Source organism: Phocoena phocoena, chromosome 17 (genome assembly GCF_963924675.1).
Source record: "Phocoena phocoena chromosome 17, mPhoPho1.1, whole genome shotgun sequence".
Taxonomy (NCBI): Eukaryota; Metazoa; Chordata; class Mammalia; order Artiodactyla; family Phocoenidae; genus Phocoena; species Phocoena phocoena.
In genome coordinates, this window is record NC_089235.1 from 25,086,408 (window position 1) to 25,113,009 (window position 26,602).

At 36.1% G+C, this 26,602-nt stretch overlaps 1 protein-coding gene across 2 annotated transcripts; it reads right to left on the reverse strand.

Moving 5' to 3' along the window:
• Window positions 1–1,331: 1,331 nt before the first annotated feature.
• On the reverse strand, window positions 1,332–26,602 carry ZFAND1 (zinc finger AN1-type containing 1). 2 transcript variants are annotated; one of them, XM_065895568.1, is made up of 8 exons: window positions 26,548–26,602; window positions 23,625–23,667; window positions 22,620–22,659; window positions 20,074–20,198; window positions 19,895–19,986; window positions 18,992–19,113; window positions 1,684–1,839; window positions 1,332–1,593 (listed from the first exon to the last, which is right to left on the reverse strand). In XM_065895568.1, exons 1-8 carry the CDS (start codon window positions 26,600–26,602, stop codon window positions 1,423–1,425), a joined length of 804 nt encoding a protein of 267 aa, XP_065751640.1. In that variant the 3' UTR covers window positions 1,332–1,422. The 2 variants fall into 2 exon arrangements, with proteins under 2 accessions (XP_065751640.1, XP_065751641.1); XM_065895569.1 differs by having other exon boundaries at window positions 1,423–1,593; window positions 1,684–1,818.

Sequence of the window (26,602 nt, forward strand, 5' to 3'; positions counted from 1 at the left end):
TTAGTCTCAAGTGTAGCTCAATCTCTGCTCACCTTACTTCCCTTCTTTTCAACCCGCATTGGTATTTTTTCCGGTATATTTAGCTTCAGTTCAATTCATGAGACATGTGTTGGTCATCTACCATGTGCAAGTAATTATGCAGATGCTAAGGTATTTGTATTAAAACTTTCTGGTATCTGGGAATATATTTAAAGATTATTTCTACTTCTGGTCTTATGGTTTCTGATAAAAGAGCTATTAGAACATAGCTATACTTTCTATATATTCTTTGGCACTTGCCACACTGCTTTGTATTATAGTTTTAAGTACGTATACATCTCTTCATTGTATCCACCACGGCAGTTGGAATCAAATCCTTACATTTAGTAGGTACTTGAATAACTAGGTTAATAAATGAATGTATAAGCAGCTGATAGAAGTCAGAAGTTATCTCCATTCACTGCATGAAAATAATATGAAGAAAGAATTAGAGATGAAATAAACACTGTGAGTTTATTCCTTTAATTAAACCTAAAGCCACTATCCCTGTCTATCGCAAAGTAGGAAAGGGACAAATAACAAACAGAAATAACTTCTATTTCTTCTCTATAGTAGTACTTTGCTGAGTATAGATAGAATACATCAGTCAGGAGCATTAATTTTAATGTGTTGGTAAAATGTAGTTACTTTTGGCATGTGTTTTGCTTTGGTATATATATAAAGGACTTGTAATGTAGTTTAGCTATCCCATCTTTCTTCTTATCTGTACTATATGATACAGATAAAATGGTGAATCCTATTGGAGGGAGTTTTTTAATCAGAGATATGCCCCAAAGCACTTAGGTGACAACAAGAAAATAATTTTCCCTTCCTAGGCCTGAGACTCCTCATCCACAAACTTTGAAGAGTGAGTGAGATGACCTCTAAGTTTCTATGATTCATGTATACACATCAATTTATACATCATGATGTAGGTGGATACTAAGGCTCCATGATGGTAGGCTTGGTCATGTGTCTTGCATAAAGCAAAAGTGATACATGTTATCTTCTAAGAGCCATCTCTTTCTTCTGCCATAAGAATGGCAACGTCCCCAAAAGGGGTCATTCCTTCCTATTAGATTCTGGAGTAAAGACAACATGGAGCAGAGTCACAGCCAATCAAAGCTGACATTAACCAAATGAGAAATATATCTTTGTTGTTGTTATTACAGCATAACCTAATAAAAGTTAATTAGATAAGAGAATTTGCTAAATGTCAATTCATAGTTAAACCTAAAACACAAAAATTCAAATCCAATTTAATAGAAGACTGATAATGTAAATTCTGACATAATATGAAATAAAAAGCAAGTTTTAAAAATAAAAAATACATAGTATTTGTAGTAAAAGAATTTGATTAACAATGAATTTTCCTCGTGATTTCTAGCTTAACTCCCTGAATGACTATTCCAAGTAAGAATCAACATTGCTTAAAAACTGTTCTTCATCATTCAGATATTCCAAGATAATACTTCCACCATTGTATAAAGGACAATTCTCCTTAGCAATCCAGGTTTCCAAAATATGATCCAAGGGTAAGGCTTCTCCTGAGGTACTGTGACATAATCTCAATTTCTGTTAAGAGAGAGATACATCATAATGTAATAAACGTGCTTTATAGAGTATTCTAAAACTTTTAGGGAAAAAGTTATAACCTGTTGTTACCTTAGGTGTTAATTTGTTATTGTCATTTTTAAGACTGGCTAAAGAAGCTGCAAAGTCTATGACCCTTCCAATGCTCCACTGCTGGTGAAAGAACATTGGCTTACTCTTCTCTTTGCTCCCCTTAGGTAAGAAAACCTGAAAGTAAATTCTTTCCGTCTGTAAAAATAAAAAGTTAAAGTACAGATTATATACATGAAATGGACATCTGTTTTTGTCTGGTGACATTTCTTCCTCTCTTCTCCTGGTCAGAGAAGGATTACCCTCTAATGATACAACTTCTAGTGGGAATACAATCATAGAACCCCAGCATCCACCTAAATGCATGGGCAGAGGATCTAAGACCCTAGTCAGGATGATCTATGAAAAAATAGGCATGTGACCTACATTAGGCCAATCAAGGTCCTTTCCTGAGATTTTACATTCAAAACCTGGGGGCAGGGAGGAGCAATATTTTTCCAGAGTTTTTTTTAAGTCTTGCTGAATTAAACCTGAGGTTGCCTGCAGCTATCCTCCATGCCTCTCAGCCATTCCTGAACCAATGTGGAAAAGTTTCCTCAAATGAAAAACAGTGAGTCTAACTCACAGAAAGAGAAGTCAAGGAAAGAGATGGCCTCTTTCAACAGCATTTGAGTCCTGGAATTCAGTCATACCTTGAGACCAGATCAGTGCAGCACTCCCCATTATGTGAGAAAAAGAAAAATTGTTTTGAGTAAGCTAGTTGGTTTCTGTCAAGTTTCTGTCACTTACAATTAAAAGATTCCTGAGACATATAACATATCTTTTCACCTGAAACACCTCACTACATATTTAGAGACAGCAGGGCTTTCGAAAACAAAGAAACAAACAAAAAGTTAGACAAGCACCATATCAACAAAAGAGAAAGATTCAGAAATCTGGAGATGGTTCCTCCAGTATTCTATACCCTGTATGCTTCCTTTATATTGTACTTTCTTGCAAAATTAACAAATGTAGAAAACAAGAAGAGGAGCAAAGGTATTGGCTTCTGATTTTCCCTTCTTCCTAAAATCGCTTTAAAGAAGTGCTGGCTTTACAGACCAATTCCTGCTACAGTAAATATTTCAGCATAACTGGAGGATCCCTAAGTTGTAGGGAAAGATCACAATTATTCTAAGAAATAATAGATTCAACACAATTTCTATCTCAGCACTAAGGAATTTAGATTTGTTAGAGACCAGTGGAGTGCATTATTACAGAGAACAAGTATTAAAAGAAAAGTAAGAAATCATTGGAAATTCAAGCTTTGGGCCAACTCTATAACCTCATAGTCCTTGCTCCAAAAACACAGCAACAAGAGGATTAATCTGAAAGAGAAATTTAAAAAGATATACCCTCACCTGAAAGTAAAAAAATAAATAAGTCTGAGGATCCAAAAATGAAACAGAAAGGCAAAGTGACAGTAGGCAGGCTGAGCCACAGGCTTTCAGGGCTCCAGAAGAGGAAGAGCTTTTGGGTTAACAGGAAATAACAGTGTCACATGGTGATGGGGCACCTACATCTAGCTCACTGATTGAAAGCAGGAGCTTGTGTGGGACGTGCACTCCAGGAAAGGAGGCTTAAGAAGTTACTGTTGAATGTTGATGTAGGCTGTTGCTTACAAAACCGATATACAGGCAGGCAGAAAAGCACAGATATAACCTCTTGACAGTGAACAAAGCCAAAGCCTTCCAGCTCAGTAAATGGATCTGTAATAATCTGAAAATCTTCATAGAACAGAAGCAAAAAGTGTCAATCTCAAACTTGGGTTTGGAATAGAGGTCATGGGTAGGTGGGCCTGTGGAAGAAAATGTGAGACTGCTAGCAGGGAGAGGTGAGTGAAAACAGTAAGAGAGACACAGAAAGAAACTCCTACTCAACATGAACATGCAGAAGCTGTATGCCGAAATTTCAAAACAAATCAAAGGTTAACTTATTCTGGGCAGGTGAAACTAAATAAACTTGAAAAAGACATTTATAAAAGTTATTTAGAATGTACAAGGAGATAAAGAATAATATTCATAAAAATGGAACAGAAAATTGTAAAACCGAAACAGGCAGAAATGAAACAGGAAAAGCTATGAAGATCCAATTAGAAATATAAAAACCCAAGAATACAGTTTCTGAAATAAGAAATTCAAGCACACTAAATTTCTATAATCTTCAATAAAAAGGTTTAATTGATTGGAAGATGAATTGAAGCAGTCATCTAGAAGGCAGCACAAATAGACATAAAGATAGAAGTTACAAATCTCTAAAATATGTCTAGTAAGAGTTTCAGAAGAGAAGAAAAGTAAGTAATATTCAGAAAGAAAATAATAATTTTCCAAGAGTAAGAGATAAGTCAGATTTAAAAATCTATCTCAAGGGTCAAGCTGTGTAATTAAAACAAATCCACACCTAGCAACATTGCACTGAAACTGGAAAATATCATAGATAAAATCTTAAAAGCTACACACACAAAAAAAAGAAAGAAAAATTACCCAAAAAGCAACAAGAATAAGATCTACAGCACAAGTTTCCTGAACAACAGACAAAAGAAGCCAATGAATAGTATATTCAGCGTTGAGAGAATCTAACAGATAATCCAGCTCAAGTGAGGGAAAATTAGGGCAGTTTCTGACAAACAAAAGACTGAAAGAGTTTACCAACAAAGACTCTTAATGAATGAACTGCTAAAGAATGGACTTTAGCCAAAATAAAAGTGAGTCTTAAGGAAAAAAGAAACAAAAAATATATTGGTAAATTTAAATAGCAAGTGACTTAAAAATAATCATGTGTGAACAAAGATGATGGGATGGAAGATATTCAACTGCATAAAGCCATGTCAAACTCTTTGTCTTATTCAAGAGGATACAATACCAAGTAACTTTAGATTTTGAGAGAAGAATTGGTATTTAATTATACACGTTAAAAATTTTAAAGGTACGCACATGCCTATTATCACTATTATTACAAAACATTATATTGAAGATTATAGATAATATAATACAAGAAAATGAAATAACTAATATAATTATTGAAAAATAAAAACTAAGCTACTTGTCAATGGGATGTGATTGTATACCTAGGAAGTCAAAGGCAAAAAAAAAACAACTTCTAAAATAAATAGAAGAATTTGGCGATGTGATTGAATAAGATGAATATACAGAATTCAAGACCTTTTTCTTCTATATTAACAAACAGTACTAGGAATAGAGGTAAAGGGAAATATTCTATTCACAAAGAAAAGAAAACCCATAAGATAATTAGAGATGAAAATAAGCAAGGAGTAATAAAACTTAAATGAAGAAAAATATAAAATGTTACAGAAGGCAATAAAATGTGATCTAAAAGAGAAGACGTAAAGTTCTTAGATAGGAAGATGATGTCATAAAAATGTCATTTCTCTCAAAATTAATATACATCATATAATGCAAATTCAGAGAATCCTTCAGGAATGATCCTCAGTCAGGACTTGTTAATAGATGCTGCAGGGAAGTTGAATTTTACTTCACCCAACTTCACAGAAATCACTTGATAATGTATCAAGGAGGTTTTGCCTCAGTTACTTGCACCTTGTGGGTAGGGAGGGAGCCAGAATCCCCAGAATCAAAAGGAAAAGGCCAACTGGGTAATAAAATCCTCCTGAGAATGGCAAATCAGGCTTATCATAAATGACAGATTTCTCACTTCCTGTAGGCACTATTATTCACAGCCAACATCCTTGTGGGAAACTTTGAAAGATACGAGAAGCCACATTTCTGCCTAAAACCACGTTGTGTTCTCTCTTGCTTTTTATAATGATTTCTTTCAGTTTCTACATTTTGACCTTTAAAGAGGCTATATTCTTTAACAGTATCTGCGGGAGTCTGTCACTTACAACCTTGTCCCATTATGACAACTATGAAAATCCCAAGAGATTAAAAAAAAAAATGTATATAATAATCACGAGGTTCATATGGATGAATAAAGCAAAAAAAAAAAAACTGCTAAGAAAAACTATGGAAAAATATGGATGGGACTTACATTATCATATGTTAGAACATTCTATAAAGTTATTATATCAAATCAACTTGGTATTAACATATGAATAAGAAATAGATGAATGGAATAGAATAGGAAATCCAAAAACTGATCTAGTAAAAATAAATTTTAAACTTATCATGAAGGTGATATTTGGTATTTCAATTCAATAGGACAAAGATGAATTCTTTAATTGGTTGGCAGAAACTATCTAATCAACTGGAAGAAAATAAAATTGGGTCCTTAGCTCATATCATATGCTAAAATCAAATTCCAGACCTATTAAAGACAGATAAAAAAATGAAAACCCTAAGAAAACAGAAATGAAAGACAGACCTTAGAAAAATTTAGAACCCTGATATGTCAATGAGATACCTAAGTAAAATCAAGATGTCTGACAGATTTTGAAAAAAGATTCCAAAGCGGATTGATTATAGATAAAGCATTAATATCCATTCTACTCCAAGAGTTTCCATAGTTGACCAAACAAAATGTAAATGAAATAAAAATAACAAACTAAAAGAAAAATGATCAAAGGATATGCATGGGCAATTCAAGGAAGAGCAATCATACATGGCCAATGAACATAACAAAAGATGCTCAAACTGAACAGTGGTCAAGGAAATGCAAAGTAAAGCAATCAGGAAATATCTTTTCACAGCCATTAGACTGGAATACGTTTTAAAAGATAAACAACTACTGGAAACCACTGGAGGGGAAAGGTACTCTCATGTATGGCCACAAGAGGCAGTATAATAATAAACAGGGTAGAATGGCAGGCTCTGACCACGTGAGTGATCTTAACAGCGCTTCACTTCAAATTACTAATCTGTGAAATGAGGATAATAATATATCACATGACAGTCATGAGTACTAAGGGAGATAAAAATCTAGAGCCACAAAACAATGCTTGGCATAGTGCAATCAGTCAATAAAAGTTGACTATTATAATTACTGATGGTAGAAATGTAAATTGTTTCAACTTTGTAAAGCAGCTTGGCAACATCTATTAAGATTTAAAATACACATACCCTTTGACCCAGAAAACACACTCCAGGGAATTTATCTCACAGAAATAGGAAACTTCTTAGCACAGCTGCCAAAACTGGAAACGGAAGTGAATGTTCATCAATAGGAAAATGGTGATATAAGTCACAGTAGATCCACACCACTTGGAAAATTATCCAAGCTCTTAAAGAAAATGATTTAGAACCATACCAGTTCCCTTGGGGCAACTTCTGTTAGGCATTGATAAGAAGAATATATAGAGATAAAAGGATATCTTACCTACCTGAAGTGGGCTTTATTTTTATCCATAGGCTTAATCACTGTCTGAAATTGTAGTATATATTTAATAGCGGTCTCATCCTACTGGAATATAAACTTCATATGGGCAGGGACTTTGTTTTACCTACTGTTGTATCCCCAGAACCTGATATATAGCACATATTCCAAAAAAAGTGCTAACTAAAGGAATATCATGCCATTTTTATGAAATAATGACCCTAAAACACTCTTTATGTCTTTGTATGCATATACCAATAGCCATTTTCATATGTAAAATTATACACATGTATATGCACATATATACATGGGTGCGTATATATATATATATATAAATAATATGTGTCAGTACATATATGTATAAACACACACAAGTATTAATGATACAGGGGAAGAAGTTCTATCTATAGACCTGCATGCTCCAAGATAAAGTGTTAGGTGTGTTGAGAACATGGTTTCTGAGGCAGTCTCCCTGGTTTCAATTTGCAGCTCTCCACTTACTAGCTGTGTTACTACCAAGTTACTTAACCTTTTTGTGCCTCAGTTTTCTTATCTATTAGGCAGAGATAATAGTACATATTTCACAAGCCTGTTGTGAGGATTAAATGTGATAGAAGAGGGCCTGGAACAAAGTTAGTGCTATAGAAGTTTTTGCTATTATGTTTTAAGTAATAAAAGAATTGCAAAGTAATGTGAATAATATTTTTGGATACTTTAGAGCAGGTCTTCTCAACTATGTCACTATTGACATTTTAGACCAGAAAATTCTTTCCTGTGGGTGCTGTCCTGTACACTGTGGGACATTTAGTACACTGTGGGACATTTAGCAGCATCCCTGGCCTCTACCCATCAGATACCAGCAGCACCTCCATGCCCAATTGTGACAACCAAAAATGTCTCTAGACATTGTCAGATGTCCCAAGGGGGCAAAAACATCCTCAGTTGAGATGGACATGAGCACAGGAGGGTATGTTTAGTTTTTTTCCTTTATACAATTTTTTTAAGTTACCCTTGTTGAAAGTATGTATCTTTATAATTTTAAAAACAAATAAAGAAGTTTTCAAAAAAGAAATATTAAGGATATGCAAAGAAGAAGACTATAATCAATGGTTTCTAAACCAGCAGAATGAAAGGGAATACAGAAAATTCAGTCGATACAAAAAATGACTGGAGAGAAATAAATAATAAAAGGAAAAGGATGATGAGCAAAAAACATAAGATAGAAAAAATACATTCAAATACATGTGATCATAATAAATATAATTGGGTTCAACTCACCTATAAAAGAAAGATACTATCAAATTGGATTAAAAAAACAAAGTCCAGCTACATGCTGCTTACAAGAAACATCCTAAAAATAAAACAACAAGAAAAGTTGAATATAAAGGGATAAAGACATAATAGTTAACTATTCATCAAAAGAAAGGTAATGAAACAATATTATTATAATTCAAAACTGGATTTAAGGCAAAATTCATAAAGAAGACATAATGATGAAGAAATTCAATGTATCTGATAATATACAACTCAGCAAAACTATTAGTTACAGGAATAAAAAACCTGACAAAACCACAGCTACAGTGGGATTTTGATACCATCTGTTTCAGAAACTGATACATCAAGCCAAACAAAAATTAGTAAGCATGCACACACATATACATATGGACAGAGAGAGAATGCAAATGAAATAACAAACAGGACAAGATGTAAATAACTGGTATATCTGGGTAACAAATATGAAACGGTATCAAAATAAAGTTACCAAAAAAAAAAAAAAATACACCTAACAAGTAGGTTGAAATAAGCAGGTTCATTATTCAGTGTAAGAAGTTAGAAAAAGAACATCAGAGAGAATGTAAACAAAGCAGAAAAAAAAAATAATATAAGAGCAAAATTAGTGAAGCAGAAAGCAAAGAAACAATAGAGAGGTCAATAAAACCAAAACATGATTCTTTGAAGAAACTAAAATATAAATTTAAAAAGTAAACACAAACCTCTAGCAAGACTGTTCAATGGGAAATCAAAGAAAAGTACGAATGAAAAATATTAAGAATGACTAATGAAAGACACAATAGAGATTTGGGAACATAAGAAAATAAGTTGAACAATTTTATAACAATAAACTGAAAGATCTACATCAAACAGAAATTTTTAAGAAAGATGTTATTTACCAAAATATATTTCAGAAGACATAGAGTACCCAAATAAGCCAAGAACTATTTAATACATTAAAATAGTATTCAAAATTCTCCCCTCAAAAAAAGGCAACAGGGCTTCCCTGGTGGTGCAGTGGTTGAGAGTCCGCCTGCTGATGCAGGGGACATGGGTTTGTGCCCCGGTCCGGGAAGATCCCATATGCTGCAGAGCGGCTGGGCCCGTGAGCCATGGCCGCTGAGCCTGCGCATCCAGAGCCTGTGCTCCGCAACTGGAGAGGCCACAACAGTGAGAGGCCCGTGTATCAAAAAAAAAAAAAAAAAAAAAAGGCAACAAATCTGAAAGTTATAACAACCATTACCAAACCTTCAAGAACAAATAATACCCAAATATTTCAAAGAATAGAAGAGGGAAAGCTACTCAACTAATTTTATTTGTTGGCTACTAATGTGAAGACAAAACACTAAATAATATATTAGTAAATCAGATTAGCAGCACATTTTAAAAGAATTATATACCAGAGTGAACTGGTTTATCCCAGAATATGTGGGTGATTCACAACAAAAAAAATTGATCAATGTAATTTACCACATTGATAAGGAAAAAAAACTCAACATAATCATCTTACTAGATGGAGGAAAAAAAATTACAGCAAAATTTAATACCTATTCTTGATATAAATTCCTAGAAAACTAGGAATAGAAAAATATTGTTAACCTAAGGAAGGCTACTATCAAAAATCTACAGCAAATATAATATTTAATGACAAAACTTTAGAATAATTTGCATTAAAAGTCAGAAATATGATGAAAATGCCTGCTATCACTCATATTATTCAACATTGTTGTGGCGATTTCAGCCAATGCACTAACACAAACAATAATAATGAGAAGGTGGAAGAGCAAGAGAAAAGCAAATTTGAAAAAAAACAAAAACAAAAAAAAACAACTCACAAAATTGTCATTTGCAGAAGATGTGACTGCACAGAAAACAAGCCAGGAAATCTATAAACTATGGGAACTATTAGAGTCTATTTGCTGGATGGAAGGGCATTATAAAACAACCAGGAATAAACAATTAGAAAAATGTTAATTTAAAAAAATTACCATTTACAATGGCAGTAAAAATTATGAAGAGCCTAAGAACAAACCTAAGAAAAGACATATAAAATATGTATGGTAAGCATTATAGAATGTTCCTTAAAGACATAAAAGAAGACCTAAATAAAGTTGGATAGACCATGGAGATGAATGGGAAGAGTGAAATTTTAAAGACGTCAACTGTCTCTAATTTTAAATTCAGCACAATTTCTATCAAAATCACCACTTAACAGAACAGGACAAAGTGATCCTGAAAGTTTTACAAAAGAATAAATGGCCAAGAATAGACACAGTTGAAAGCAAAGAAAGAGGTGGAGAGGGTTGTCCTACTTATTATAAAGCTATTATAATTAAGACAGTTTAAATTAATGCAAAGAGAGACAAACAGACCAAAGGAACTGAACTGAGATCCCCAGACTAGTCCCACATATACAAAAGAATCTGGTGTATGAGAGAAATGTCATTACAAGGATGAATGCTTCAATATCTTATGTTACAATGATAGGTAACCCATTGGGTGGGGAGGGGAAGGAAGAAATCTCTACCTCTACTTACTTACAATTAAATTCCAGATGGAATAAAGAGCTAAACAAAAATATAAAATAAAACTTTTAAAGGAAAATGTAAGAAAATAACATTTTTAAAAGTACAATCTTAATGAAATCATTAATAAATTTGAGTGTATTAAAATTTAGAAAGTCTGAATTACTAAAGAGATCAAAAGCAAAGTGAAGACAAGCTACAGACTGAGAGAAGATTTGTGTAACATACTTAATCAAAAATAGATTAGAATTCAAAATATATAGACTTTTATAAACCTTTCTAAAAGTTCCACAACCCAACAGAAAACACGGGCAAAGGATATGAACAAATAATTCACAAAAGAAAGCCCAATATCCAATAAACATATGCAAAGTAGCTGAACCTCACTAGTCACAGGGAAATTCAACTTTAAACCTCACTGAAGTATCATTTCACATCTATCATATTGGTAACAATGAATAATACCCTACGGTGGCAAGAAACACTGAAACCCTCAGACACTACAAGAAGGAGATAAATTTGTACTACTTAAAATAAAAAGTTGACAAGGAGGAGAGAAGGCAAGATGGCAGTGTGTGAAGATGTGGAGTTAGCATCTCCCCACAACTAGGGCACCTGTCAGCCACTGGTGGGGGACTTTAACCCCCAAGGAGATGGGAGGAAACGCAGAGTGAACCAGTAGGATGTAGGGGGACCGAGGCAGGAGGAGAAGTGGAGGCCAGACAAGACCGGCACCCTTGAGGCTGGGAAAATCAGGAGAGGCAGGTGGGAGAGACTCTCTGGGAAGAGTGGGAGAGGAGCAGAGGGCTATCGCCTGGTCCACAGGGCCGGGGAGCCTGCTGAGCTCCCAAGCTGGTCCCCACGCACACACACACAAAGCTCCATCCAGGCCATGAGGGTCCTGGGGGCATAGGAGGGACGCTGGGGAGACCAGGAGTGGCAGGCGGGAGAGGCCATCCAGGAGGAGCGGGAGAGGAGCAGAGGGCAATTGTCCTGCCCACTTGGGCACAGGGAGCCTCTGAACTCCCAGGCTGGTCCCCCGCCCTCCAAACCCCACTACAGGCCACGTGGGTCCTTGAGGGTATAGGAGGGAGGCCAGGGAGATCAGGAGAGGCAGGCGGAAGGAGTCCTCCGGGAGGAGCAGGAGAGGAACAGAGGGTGACTGCCCCGCCCACTCGCCTGCTGAGCTCCCAGGCCGATACCCTGCTCTCCAAGCCCACTACAGGCTGCGTGGGTCCTTGGGGGCATAGGAAGGAGGCCAGGGAGATCAGGAGAGGCAGGCAGTAGAGGTCCTCCCAGACCCCAGACCAGAGGAGCAGGAGAGGAAAGGAGGGCATCTGTTCTGCCCACTCGAGCCCAGGAAGCCTGCTAGGCTCCCAGGTGAGGTCCCCTGCTCTCTGAGCCCAGGAGTGGGAGGTACGCCTGAGCCCCTTCTGTTCCTTGAGCCTAAGCCCCACCCCCACAGTCCCCAGAGCCTTTTCCAGCCCTGTGGGATCTGAGCATTGGCCCCGCCCACCACCCAAACCTCATCCTTGCTTAGGCCCCACTCTCCACAGCCAAGGCCTTCCCCCCTCCTTCTTTTTTTCTTTTTTTTTCTTTTCTCTCCTCTTTTTTACTACTGTAGTACTGATGTACCTTCCAGTTGTTGATTCATCTATATTTTTGTTTTTACATTCTTTCTAACATATCTGTTAGTTTCCTAATCTAATTTTATTTTTTACTTTGTTATTGTTCTCTCTTTTTTTTTTTGCCACCACACGTGGCTTGTGGGATCTTGATTTGTGAGCACGGGGTTGGGCAGAAGATCCTGCAGTAGGAGCTCCGAGTCTGGACCACTGGACTAACAAAGAACCTCAGACCTCAGGGAATATTCATCAGAGTGAGGGCTCACAGAGTTCCTCATCTCAGCACCAAGACCGAGCTCTACCCAATACCCTAAAAACTCCAGTCTTGGAAGCCTCAGGCCAAACAACCAGTAAAACTGGAACACAATCCCACTCATTAAAAAAAGAAGCATGAGATGGCAAAAAAATATGTCACAGATGAAGGAGCAAGGTAAAAACCTACAAGACCAAATAAATGAAGAAAAATCAGGCAATCTACCTGAAAAAGAATTCAGAGTAATGATAGTAAAGATGATGATCCAGAATCTCAGAAATAGAATGGAAGCACGGATTGAGAAAATACAAGAACTGTTTAACAAAGATCTAGAACAACTAAAGAACAAACAAACAGAGATCAATAACACAATAACTGAAATGAAAAATACGCTAGAAGGAATCAATAACAGAATAACAGAGGCAGAAGAACAAATAAGTGAGCTGGAAGACAAAATGGTGAAAATAACTGCCAAGGAGCAGAATAAAGAAAAAAGAATGAAAAGAATTGAAGACCATCTCAGAGACTTCTGGGACAATACTAAACACACCAACACTCAAATTATAGGGGCCCCGGAAGACAAAGAGAAAAAGAAAGGGTCTGAGAAAGTATTCGAGGAGACTACAGTGGAAAAATTCCCTAACATGGGAAATGAATTAGTCACCCAAGTCCAGGAAGCACAGAGAGTCCCATATAGGATAAACCCTAGGAAAAACACACCAAGACACATATTAATCAAACTAACAAAAATTAAATTCAAAGAAAAAATATTAAAAGTAGCAAGGGAAAAACAAAAAATAACATACAAAGGAATCCCCATAAGGTTATCAGCTGAGTTTTCAGTGGAAACTCTGCAGGCCAGAAGGGAGTGGCAGAATATAATTAAAATGATGAAAGAGAAAAACCTACAACAAAGATTACTCTACCCAGCAAGGATCTCATTCAGATTCGATGGAGAAGTCAAAAGCTTTTCAGACAAACAAAAGTTAAGAGAATTCAGCACTACCAAACCAGCTTTACAACAAATGCTAAATGAACTTCCCTAAGTGGGAAACACAAGAGAAGAAAAGGACCCAGAAAAACAAACCCAAAACAATTAAGAAAATGGTAATAAGTAAATACATATTGACAAGAACCTTAAATGTAAATGGATTAAATGCCCCAACCAAAAGACAGACTGGCTGAATGGATGCAAAAACAAGACCCATATATATGCTGTCTACGAGAGACCCACTTCAGACCTAGGGACACATACAGACTGAAAGTGAAGGGATGGAAAAAGATATACCATGCAAATGGAATTCAAAAGAAAGTTTGAGTAGCAATACTCATATCAGATAAAATAGACCTTAAAATAAAGACTGTTACAAGAGATAAGGAGGCACACTACCTAATGATCAAAGGATCAATCCAAGGTGAAGATATAACAATTATAAATGTTTATGCACCCAACATAGAAGCACCTCAATATAAAGGCAAATGCTAACAACCATGAAAAGGAGAAATTGACAGTAACACGACAGTACGGGACTTCAACACCCCACTTACACCAGTGGACAGATCACCCAAACAGAAAATAAATAAGGAAACACAAGCTTTAAATGACACAATAGACCAGATGGAGCTAATTGATATTTACAGAACATTCCACTCAAAAGTGGCAGAATACACTTTCTTCTCAAGTGCACATGGAATATTCTCCAGGATAGATCACATCTTGGATCACAAATCAAGCCACGGAAAATTTAAGAAAATTGAAATCGTATCAAGCATCTTTTCTGACTACAATGTTATGACGCTGGAAATCAATTATAGCAAAAAAACTGTAAAAAACACAAATACATGGAGGCTAAACATTGTGCTACTAAATATCCAAGAGATCACTGAAGAAGAAATAAAAAAATACATAGAAACAAATGACAATGAAAACACAATGACCCAAAACCTACGGAATGCAGCAAAAGCAGTTCTAAGAGGGAAGTTTATAGCAATTCAATCTCACCTCAAGAAACAAGAAAAATCTTAAATAAACAATCTAACCCTACACTTAAAACAACTAGAGAAAGAAGAACAAAGAAAACCTAAAGTCAGTAGAAGGAAAGAAATCATAAAGATCAGAGCAGAAATAAATGAAATAGAAACAAAGAAAACAATAGCAAAGATCAATAAAACTAAAAGCTGGTTCTTTGAGAAGATAAACAAAATTGATAAACCCTTAGCCAGACTCATCAAGAAAAAAAGGGAGAGGAAGCAAATAAATAAAATTAGAAATGAAAAAGGAGAAATCACAAATGACAATGCAGAAATACAAAGGATCATAAGAGACTACAACAAACAACTATATGCCAATAAAATGGACAACCACGAAGAAATGGACAAATTCTTGGAAAGGTACAATTTTCGAAGACTGAACCAGGAAGAATTAGAAAATATAAACAGACCTATCACGAGTAATGAAATTGAAACCATAATTAAAAATCTTCCAACAGGGCTTCCCTGGTGGAGCAGTGGCTAAGAATCTGCCTGCCAATGCAGGGGACACGGGTTCGAACCCCGGTCCAGGAAGATCCCACATGCTGCAGAGCAACGAAGCCCGTGTGCCACAACTACTGAGCCTGTGCTCTAGAGTCTGCGAGCCACAACTACTAAGGCTGCGTGCTGCAACTACTGAAGCCTGCATGCCTAGAGCCTGTACTCTGCAACAAGAGAAGCCACTGAAACGAGAAGCCTGTACACTGCAACGAAAAGTAGCCCCCACTCACCTCAACTAGAGAAAGCCTGCGCACAGTAACGAAGACCCAACGCAGCCAAAAAATAAATTAATTAATTAAAAAAAAATCTTCCAACAAAGAAAAGTCCAGGACCAGATGTCTTCACAGGCAAATTCTATCAAACATTTAGAGAAGAGCTAATAACACCCATCCTTCTCATACTCTTCCAAAAAATTACAGAGGGAGAAACACTTCAAAATTCATTCTACGAAGCCACCATCACCCTAATACCCAAACCAGAAAAAGATATCACAAAAAAAGAAAATTATAGACCAATATCACTGATGAATATAGATGCAAAAATCCTGAACAAAATACTAGCAAACAGAATCCAACAGCACATTAAAAGGATCATACACCATGATCAAGTGGGATTTATCCCAAGGATGCAAGGATTCTTCAATATATGCAAATCATGCAATGTGATACACCACATTAACAAATTAAGGAATAAAAACCGTATGATCATCTCAATAGATGCAGAAAAAGCTTTAGACAAAATTCAACACCCATTTATGATAAAAACCCTGCAGAAAATGGGCATAGAGGGAAACTGCCTCAACATAATAAAGGCCATATATGACAAACCCACAGCAAACATCATACTCAATGGTGAAAAACTGAAAGCATTCCCACTAGGATCAGGAACAAGACAAAGATGTCCACTCTCTCTATTCTTATTCAACATAGTTTTGGAAGTCCTAGCCACAGCAATCAGAGAAGAAAAAGAAATAAAAGGAATACAAATTGGAAAAGAAGAAGTAAAACTGTCACTATTTGCCGATGACATGATACTATACATAGAAAATCCTAAAGATGCCACCAGAAAACTACTAGAACTAATCAATGAATTTGGAATGGTTGCAGGGTACGAAATTAATGCACAGAAATCTCTGGCATTCTTATACACCAACAATAAAAAATCAGACAGAGAAAGTAAGGAAACACTGCTACTTACCATTGCGCAAAAAGAATAAAATACTTAGGAATAAACCTGCCTAAGGAGACGAAAGACCTGTACTCAGAAAACTATAAAACACTGATGAAGGAAATCAAAGATGACATAAACAGAGGGAGAAATATACCATGTTCTTGGATTGGAAGAATCACTATTGTGAAAATGACTATAGTATCCAAAGCAATCTACAGATTCAATGCAACCCCTATCAAACTACCAATGGTATTCTTCACAGAATTAGAACAAAAAATCTTACAATTCGTATGGAAACACAAAAGACCCTGAAGAGCCAAAGCAATCCTGAAAAAGAGAAATGGAGTTGGAGGAATCAGGCTCCCTGACTTCAAACTATACCACGAAGTTACAGTAATCAACACAGTATGGTACTGGCACAAAAACAGAAATTTACATGAATAGTACAGGATAGAATGCCCAGAGATAAACCCACGCACATATGGGCACCTAATTTATGACAAAGGAGGCAAGAACATACAATGGAGAAAAGACAGCCTCTCAGTAAGTGGTGCTGGGAAAACTGGACAGCTACATGTAAAAGAATGAAATTAGAACACTCCTAACACTATACACAAAAATAAACTCCAATTGGATTAAAGACTTAAATGGAAGGCCAGACACTATAAAACTTTAGAGGAAAACATAGGAAAAACACTGACATAAACCACAGCAAGATATTTTTTGACTCATCTCCTAGAGTAAAAGAAATAAAAACAAACAAATGGGACTTAATTAAACTTAAAAGCTAAAAGCTTTTGCACAGCAAAGGAAACCAACAAGAAGACAAAAGGCAACCCTCAGAATGGGAGAACACATTTGCAAATGAATCAACAGACAAAGGATTAATCTCCAAAATATACAAACAGCTCATGGAGCTCAATATCAAAAAAACAAACAATCCAGTTAAAAAATGGGCGGTAGACCTAAATAGACATTTCACCAAGGAAGACATACAGATGGCCAAGAGGCACATAGAAAGGTACTCAACATCACTAATTATTAGAGAAATGCAAATCAAAACTACAATGAGATATCACCTCACACTGTCAGAATGGCCATTATTAAAAAAGCTAGAAACAATAAATGCTGGAAAGAGTGTGGTGAAAAGGGAACCCTCCTACACAGCTGGTGAGAATGTAAACTGATACAACCACTATGGAAAACAGTATGCAGGTTCCTTAAAAAACTAAAAATAGAACTACCATATGACCCAGCAATCCCACTACCAGGCATATACCCTGTGAAAACCGTAATTCAAAAAGAGACATGCACCACAATGTTCATTGCAGCACTATTTACAATAGCCAGGACATGGAACCAACCTAAATGTCCATCGATAGATGAATGGATAAAGAAGATGTGGCACATATATACAATGGAATATTACTCAGCCATAAAAAGAAACAAAATTGAGTTATGTGTAGTGAGGTGGATGGACCCAGAGTCTGTCATACAGAGCGAAGTAAGTCAGAAAGAGGTAAACAAATACTGTATGCTAACACATATATATGGGCTCTAAAAAAAAAATGGTACTGATGAACCTAGTTGCAGGGCAGGAATAAAGAGGCAGACATAGAGTATGGACTGAATGACACGGGGTGGGACGGCGAAGCTGGGGTGAAGGGAGAGTAGCATTGACATATATACACTACCAAATGTAAAATAGTTGGCTGGTGGGAAGCAGCAGCATAGCACAGGGAGATTGGCTCTGTGCTTTGCAATGACCTAGAGGGGTGGGATAGGGAGGATCGGAAGGAGGCTCAACAGGGAGGGGATATGGGGACATGTGTATGCATATGGCTGATTTGCTTTGTTGTGTAACAGAAACTAACTTGGTATTGTGAAGCACTTATACTCCAATAAATATCTATTTAAAAAAAAAGAAAAGGTTGAAAATATCTAGTAAAGCTGAAGATGAGCAAACCCCATGATCCAGCTTTTCTATTTCTAGGTATGTTCCCTAGAGTAGCATTTTTCAATTTGATGGTCTCAATCCTTCGGGGGCTACAAAATCAACAATCTTTAAAGTAGAATAAAAAATATCAGAAAATACACATACACATAAGGTATACACATACACATCAGTTACTTACTGAAACTGTGTTAAGGTATGTATGTATGTACATATGTACTGAACCGTTATAGAAAATGTAATTGGCAATATGGAGTTTTAAAGAAGCTGCCCTAGAGAAATGTTCCTACAAGTACACATGGATGTCCACTTTTGAACAGTTTATAATAGCAAACAACTTGGACAAGAAATCTGAATTGTGTTCACTAAAAGAATGGATAAATGGATATTCACACTACAGAAAAATGTGAGCTATCAAAATGAATGAACAAGACTCAACGTATCAGCATGGATAAAGTTTTAAAAAATGGTACCAAGGGTAAAGGAAAAAAGTTGCAGAAGGATACATATGGTTTACTGCTGTTTCTATAAAGTGAAAAAAACTCATAAAAACTATTATTATTTATGCAGACTGATGCCATGTAATAGTAGAAATGATACATATAAGGTTCTCATACTTAATGAGAGGGAAGAGTAAAAAGGGAGCTCTAACTATGTTTAGAACATTTTGTTTTCTAAAATCTCTAAGACCAACCTGTGGCAATGATTTATCTCCATTAGCATGCATCTTTAATTTCATCAATGCTACCTTTGCAGCTGTTTCACTATTTTTTGCACCTTTCCGTCGTTTACTTGCCGTCTCTCCTCTCTTGGAATCTAAGAAATAAGTGTAAGCATATAAGCAAATAAGAACTTACACATTTTCCAGAGTTTTACTTTTATTATTATTAACTATGGCCCTGAAATGTACATGAATTACATATTATAGAGATATACAGAGACCACATTCATTTTATAGGTATGATCAATGGAAAAATACCACTGAGTTGATCTAAGTGATTTCCACATCAAAAACAAGTTATGTGCCTCTTTCCAGCTTAAATCTATTTAATCCAGAGCAATCACTAACACTTCTACAGAGAATTTTAAGATTTGGTTATAGAAGATTTTAATTTGATTAATTTAATTTAATTTAAAGTAACACCCTTAATATAAAATGAAAATTCAGCTGAACTAACATGGTAGCAGACAGACTGGTCTAAATCACAGATACATTCTTTCCTCATATGTCAGAATATCAGCAGCATTCATAGGACAACTGACTGGGCTTAAACGTTAGCCTTTAAAGAATGTAAACCACTACTTCAGCCTCATGAATACAATTTTTAGCCAAGATGGTTAACCAGCTGATATAAACTGTCCAGCAAAAGAGAACATCTGGTAGGATATTTCCATAGAATTTCCAAATTTTCATTGGAAAGCCTTGTGAGAAATACTGTCACAAGAATATCATCAAAATCTATAGCAAGTTATAACCATCAGGGTTGCTAACAACACCTTCCATAACTGGCAAGCTGACACGAGAAGCAGGGCTCTGGAACTCATATAGAGTATAGAGCAGTAGGGAAACAACAAAACAAGCTTTCTAGATACTTGCCAATAATGTCTTTAACAAGTTTCTGAGTGGCAGCCATACGAGACTTAGGGATTTCCAGTTCTTCACATTCATGATCTGACTGATGACGATGTCTATGAGCAACAGAAGAGTGACACTAGTTCATGTATTTGCATATGACTTAAACAGATATACAGAGTTTGAATGGTCTCAGTGATCACCTCAGGCAAAAATTCTTCTCACAATAAGGACACATAACTGGCACAAGCTCTCTTTCAGCACAGTCCTTGAATGAGCATGGGTAAGATGTATGTGTATCTGACTTCAGTCTCTCAATTACAGTAACCTGAAAATGTAAAATGGGGGACATGATATTATATTTCACATTTAAAGCAAATCAACAAATCTATTCTGGATATCCATATCATTTTTGCTTAAACTTATGAGAGAAACTCACACATTCTCACATAGATTATAAAAATTGTTCATGTGAGAAATGATTACTGTGCTGACTGCTCTACATTTCCAAAGTTTTCCTACTGTGGTGTATTTATCTTCTAAGTCAAGTTAAAATGACTACTCAGTTACTCTCCATAATTTTAGTCTTCTACTTTGTAACATACTATACAAAGATGCCTCCATAATAATATGCTTAGGTAATCAGCTCATCACTCCTCAAATGGCAAGTCATATCTACTTTCTATACTGGTTTTAGAGGCTTAAATACATGTAAAAGAACACTTAAAATTATATGTTTTTCCATGATACAGAGTTGGTTAAAGACAGTTTTCACAACGATATACTATGCTTTTTTTAAAAAAATAAATTTATTTATTTATTTTTGTCTGCGTTGGGTCTTCATTTCTGTGCACGGGCTTCCTCTAGCTGCGGCAAGTGGGGGCTACTCTTTGTTGCAGTGCACAGGTTTCTCATTGCAGTGGCTTCTCTTGTTGCGGAGCATGGGGTCTAGGCGCATGGGCTTCAGTAGTTGTGGCACGCAGGCTCAATAGTTGTGGCTCGTGGGCTCTAGAGCACAGGTCCAGTAGTTGTGGTGCACAGGCTTAGTTGCTCCACAGCATGTGGGAATCTTCCTGGACCAGGGCTTGAACCCATGTCCCCTGCATTGGCAGGTGGATTCTTAACCACTATGCCACCAAGGAAGTCCCACACAACGATATACTTTATTTTGTATTTAATACTGTATTACTAGCAAATATTACATCAGAGGAAAAAGAGCTTTTATGAGATAAAAAAAAATCCAGATCACTCAGGCTATTTTGAGTATTAAGTAACTAGGTTTCTAGAACTGAATGAACTCAGTAGACCCTTGCACAACTCAGGGGCTGAGGTACAAACCCTCCACACAGTTGAAAATCCAAGTATAACTTTACAGTCAGCTCTCCGTATCTGCAGTTCTGCACCTGCAGATCCAATGCATTGTATAGTACATACCTAGTGAAAAAAATCCACATATAAGGGGACCCACACAGTTCAAACCTATGTTGTTCAAGGGTCAACTGTAATTGCTTGAAATCTATAACCAAAGGGCATTCCTCTATATAAACGATAGTTACATCTTGTTGGAATTAACTTCTTAACTATTTTTTCAAATTTATTCCAATGGTCTAAAGGTAGAAGATTTTTATTTCACCTTTAAATTAGTAAGATCTAATTGAGAGACATTCTATGAGACATTCATAGATCAACTCATATAAGAAAAAGGAAAACACAGGGAAGATTTACAAGCTGTATAACAAACATGAATATGTTTACTATATGACTCTATATGAGTATTTTCTTCCAAGTAATCCTGAATAATACCAATATGTTACTTAATTTTTATTTCCTCAAATAAATCACCAAAACTTCAAAGGGCCAGCTTTTGACTGAAGCTCATTTAACCTTAATTTTCTATAATCAAGAGACTCAGTAAAGTGTTTGGTAAATGGTGGGCAGGAATAAATATCAACTGCAAAATGTGAGGTAAATGCTTCTTTCCAAATGGAGTAAATTCAGTTCAACTTTCTGCTGATCTCTGATCCAAGGGAGGTGGAACAACTTCTCTGATTACAAATTTGAGAAAATTACATTAGGCTCAGCTTTCTTTTTGTTTCCTTGGAAGCCTAACCTGGTGCAGCATTGCTGTGACTGGTGGGCAAATCCACCTAATTCTGGATTTCCTTTGCAGACTCTACACTAAGCTATATCATTTTTGGCTCTACACTAAGCTATATCATTCAACTTATTCTTTATCAGTAATAAAGATGATATTTCGGCTTCTATTTAACAGCCCTTTTTAATCTCTTGATTTGGTCCAAATTAGGGTAGGGAGATTTTGCTGGACTACAGGTTTGCTCTTGGTGACCTAAGGCTGATGGAGTCAGAACAATGTATTACCACAGAGTCCTAACACCAGGCACCAGTGAAAATGAACGAAACAGTGAAGCAAACTGGAAGGATTATATGATGAGGATATTAATTCCATTATGTATTTATAAATATAGAGCCTAAAGCTATAAGCAGGCTACGTAAACACAAATGAAGTACAAAGGAATAAGAATTATAAGAACAAAAATTTATAAATACCAAGTAGACTATTTTATGTTAAAACATACTGAGAAAAATAATATAAATAAAGTAAGATCCTCTTACATAATCAGTTTAGTCTGTCAAATTTTAATCTGTGGTACACTGGGATTAAATTGAATCAAATTCTGAATGAAAGTACATAAATACAAACATGTTTTACCGGGAGATATTAACATACCTCAGGACAGCTATGTGACTCCCTGCTCCTGTGTTCAAGGCTTAAATAACAACAAAAGAAAGTGTTTATTTAAATGTAATCAAAGAATGTACTTAAAGATAACTGTAGTAATTTGAGATATTTTAATGGTTAGTATCCTTAAGATTAACTACACTCACACTACATTAACAACTCTGCCTATAAGAATAAACTGAAATGACAGGTAAATAAAAGACAGAGCATCTATAGTCTCAAAAGTTTTAAAACCCAACTACTATTCAACTTCAATATGAGTACAAAAATTCACCACTCTTTAATTACCTTTACTTTGAGTGCTTTAAGGTGTGTGAAAATGCAGACCCTTTTGATTCTTTTATTTCTCAAAAATAATCAGTAATAAAATGTCAAAGGAGTGTTCTAGCTCTGAATGACTTTAAAATATGCATTATTTTTATTTACTTCTAATAAATATTTCTGAATCATCTTCTGAAAAGAATTTATTCTTTCAGTGCTCTGTTTAATAAATTAAATACCTGATACTTGAAAGTTTAATTGAAAAGAAAATGCATTTTCCAAAATTCTTGTTTGTTCCCAGGTTTTACTTTGCATATGATGTGTGTGCAAAGGACGTATAGTACTCAATTTAAGAAATATAAAGGTTGGGCTCTTTTCATTTTATTAATTAAAATAAAGACTAATAATCATAACTGGATTTTTTTTACCATATTCTTTATATTGTGGATATGTTCTCTCCTTGTGATTAAAAGACATATATATGACTTTTACATAAAAATCACACACATCACCCCATTTCTGGAAAGTTTAAAGACTAGCCACATATATGTACAAGTAATCAGAGTCTATGACTAGTCTATTTGTTTTTTTTCCCCAAGTGATTACTATAATGAATATCAGATATCAGTGGCTAAAGTAAAAACTATTTTAAATCATTCTACTTTTTAGAAATAAATCTCATAATATAAACACTAAAATTACTCCCAAATAAAGCATAAAAACTTAACTTACCAAAATATTCCTGAACAACCATCACATACAAATGGAAGAAAATCTAAAATTGAGGGGAAATGTTATATGTTCTGGTCAGTAACTGATTTTGATTTAGTTTTCTTAAATAAAAAGAATCTTAAAGTACTGAACTATGGCTATAGGAGAACTTTCCTTTTTGAACAATATCCTAGTGCAGCAAGCAGTGGTTAAACAAAAGCCATCACAACCTAAAGCACTTTGAAAGTAACTGGATTATCAGAAGATAAATGTTACTTGCTGTAGCATGCTAAACCAGAAAGAAAAAAAGAAGTCCTGTGAGTTTTCTGTTTGTTTCCCAGATTTACTAGGTGTTGTTTCTGAGGACTGTATAATGCAAAAATCCTGCATTTGAAGTGACAATCTTAGGTTTCAATTTTGATTCCACTGCTTACTAATCTAGCAATGCTAGGCAAGTTACTTAACAGTAGAGCTTTGGATTATATACATACATATTGTATATATATATATATTTGATATATAGTATACAGTGTATGTATGTGTATGTATACAAAACCAAAGCTCTATTATTAGGTAATATGCATAAAAATAGACATAGATATAAGTATATTGTGTTTGTGTGCATATGTATATATGTGTGTATGTATCTATGCTATATGCCACACCTACTACACAGGGTAATTGTAAAAACCAAATGAGATACATGTAAAAGATAAGAATAGTAAGGCAATACCTGTAATTAACAAGAATAATTATAGCAATTAACTTGTTCTGAATACACTCAACTCAGAAAAATCCTGTGGTGACTAGGTAGAGATGTGTTCAAAGAAATTCCAGAAATTCAATGGATGGATTGATTGATACCGCAAACTTTAGTCCTGAATTGTTTCTTTCCTTGCTGTTGAGGAAAAACTAAGTTAGGACTAAGTAACAACTAAGTTAGGAAATGAATTTTTGGAAAGCACATGAAAGTATCCATTCTTAGATGTGACAATTGACCATAAATCACTGAATACAATCATTTCTTCTCTAAACTGTTTTCAGTGTACCTCATATTAAATTACAGTATACAGCCAAGTGAGGCTGGCTATATCTAATCACACCACTTTCACAAAATGAAAACAAAAAGCACTGCACTTTAGAGAAAGTTACTATTGCTCCCAAAGTATCTCACCCTACAGAATATCTTAACCCAAAAGAAAAAGAAGAGGTCCTATTATAACCCAAAGGGACCGCTGGATGTTTCTGCTTGTGGGACAAGAGGGCCCAAATATAGTTCTTCCTTCACCTGAAAAGCGAACTTAATGCATTGTCACTGTTGTCCTGAAAGCATGATACTGTAAGTATCTGTTTCATACCAAGAAAGTAGGTATACATTTGTCAAAAAGAGAAGGAAACTGAAGTATATGATACTTTACAAAACTTTTATGTCTCTTTCAAATCGGAAAAATGTACATGCTCACTATTTTGAGACTTTGGTGACCAACTAAATATTAGACGCAAACCAAGAGAATCCAGGGTTAAGAGTTAAGATCAAGATAATTTCCTAACACTTGACACCATCCTTCTACTCATCCAGAAACTAAATGAAATTTAGGATACTCACTTAACGTATTCTAACTCTTAACTGCTCTCCACTAGTCCAAAAGAGCTAGACCCTGGCCTCAGTTCAGGTATTTACACTTTAAGAGACACCTGAAGTTGGAAAGGAAGATGAACTATGTCACAAATGGTAGATATTATGGACTTGCTAGAGATAATCAGGTATACCAGAATTATATAACTTACAGTCAAAACCCAACTGGCTAAGCTTCCCTATGAAAGATCTGCAAGGAAACATTGGTTCTTGCCTGCTGAATGGCTGAAGATGACAGCCAGTGGTGAAAGATACAAATCAGAGTGCTGAAAATAACAATAACCTAGCAGGGATTGTGTCCTTTTGCCCACCACACACAACAGGTATCATTATCAACTGTAGCATTCCCACTAATTCTGGGCTAAACCCCAGAGTCCTTCTCAACAGTGATCGGGTGGCTACCTGCTGCCAATGACCGTAGCTGCAATAGGAGATAAAACCTGTTTTGTCACCCAACGTAGTATGAGCCAGATGTGGTAGCATCCATTTGGAGTGAAAGCCAGGAACCAAAGACTGAGCATTTTGTGTGGCTCTAGTGCTTCAGGACATACCTGCTGCAGATGTTTCTAAGGCCTGTACCCCACTACCACTGGCTATTAGATTGGGCTATGTGTATCACAAGGTCTCTCAGTTCAGCGGAGAGAGAACATCACCTTACTAATGCTCTAAAAAAGCAGCTAACTATCCTGAAAGCTTTTCTGTGGAAAGGGCTATATTTTATACCCTCATGTGGTCCCAGCACCAAAAGAGGTGCTCAGTAAATGTTTACTGCATCAGTGATAATCAGAATCAAAGAGTGACAGAGCTGAGAGAGCGTAATGACCATCCGGAGGAAATGCTAAGGGCTCCTCTCCTGAGCAGCCCGCGAAAATGAGGTTAAAAACTGATCTCACCCAACTCCTTTCTCTGACAGATAAGCAAACAAAAAGTTTGGGAGAGAAGTGGCTTGCCCGAGGTCGCAGTGGCAGGTTCAGAAGGGAACTCTCCCGCTTCCCAGACCGAAGCGTCCTCCCTACCCGTGCTCATCAGAAAGGAGTGGGCGCGAAGCGACTACTTGGCAAGGCGCACTTGAAAATCAAAGTTCACACTGCAAGGTATGTTTTTGGGAATCGCATGGCTTCCTTCCAAGGAGACCATAAGCCTCTTCCAAAGGCTCAAGGACAACAAAAAACATGGGCATCGAGGGCATCAACACATGTCACGGCAGACCCCCCCCCCGCCAAGGGACACGCCCGCCCTGCCTCCTCAGACTCCGCCTCTCCCCACCGCCTTCCCTCCCGCGACCAGAGGTAGGGGCTCCAGAATCACCTCGCTGCCGGCACTGTTCCACCTGGCAGTGCCTTCCAATGTCCAACTCCGCCAT

Coding starts and splice junctions, on each gene's coding strand:
- ZFAND1 (XM_065895568.1), bottom strand. CDS start 26,602: ATGGCGGAGTTGGACATTGGAAGGCACTGCCAGGTGGAACAGTGCCGG. Junction 19,987..20,073: donor GAGAAGAATTTTTGCCTGAG/GTGATCACTGAG, acceptor TGTTGCTCATAG/ACATCGTCATCAGTCAGATC. Junction 19,114..19,894: donor ACTTGTTAAAGACATTATTG/GCAAGTATCTAG, acceptor CTTATTTCTTAG/ATTCCAAGAGAGGAGAGACG.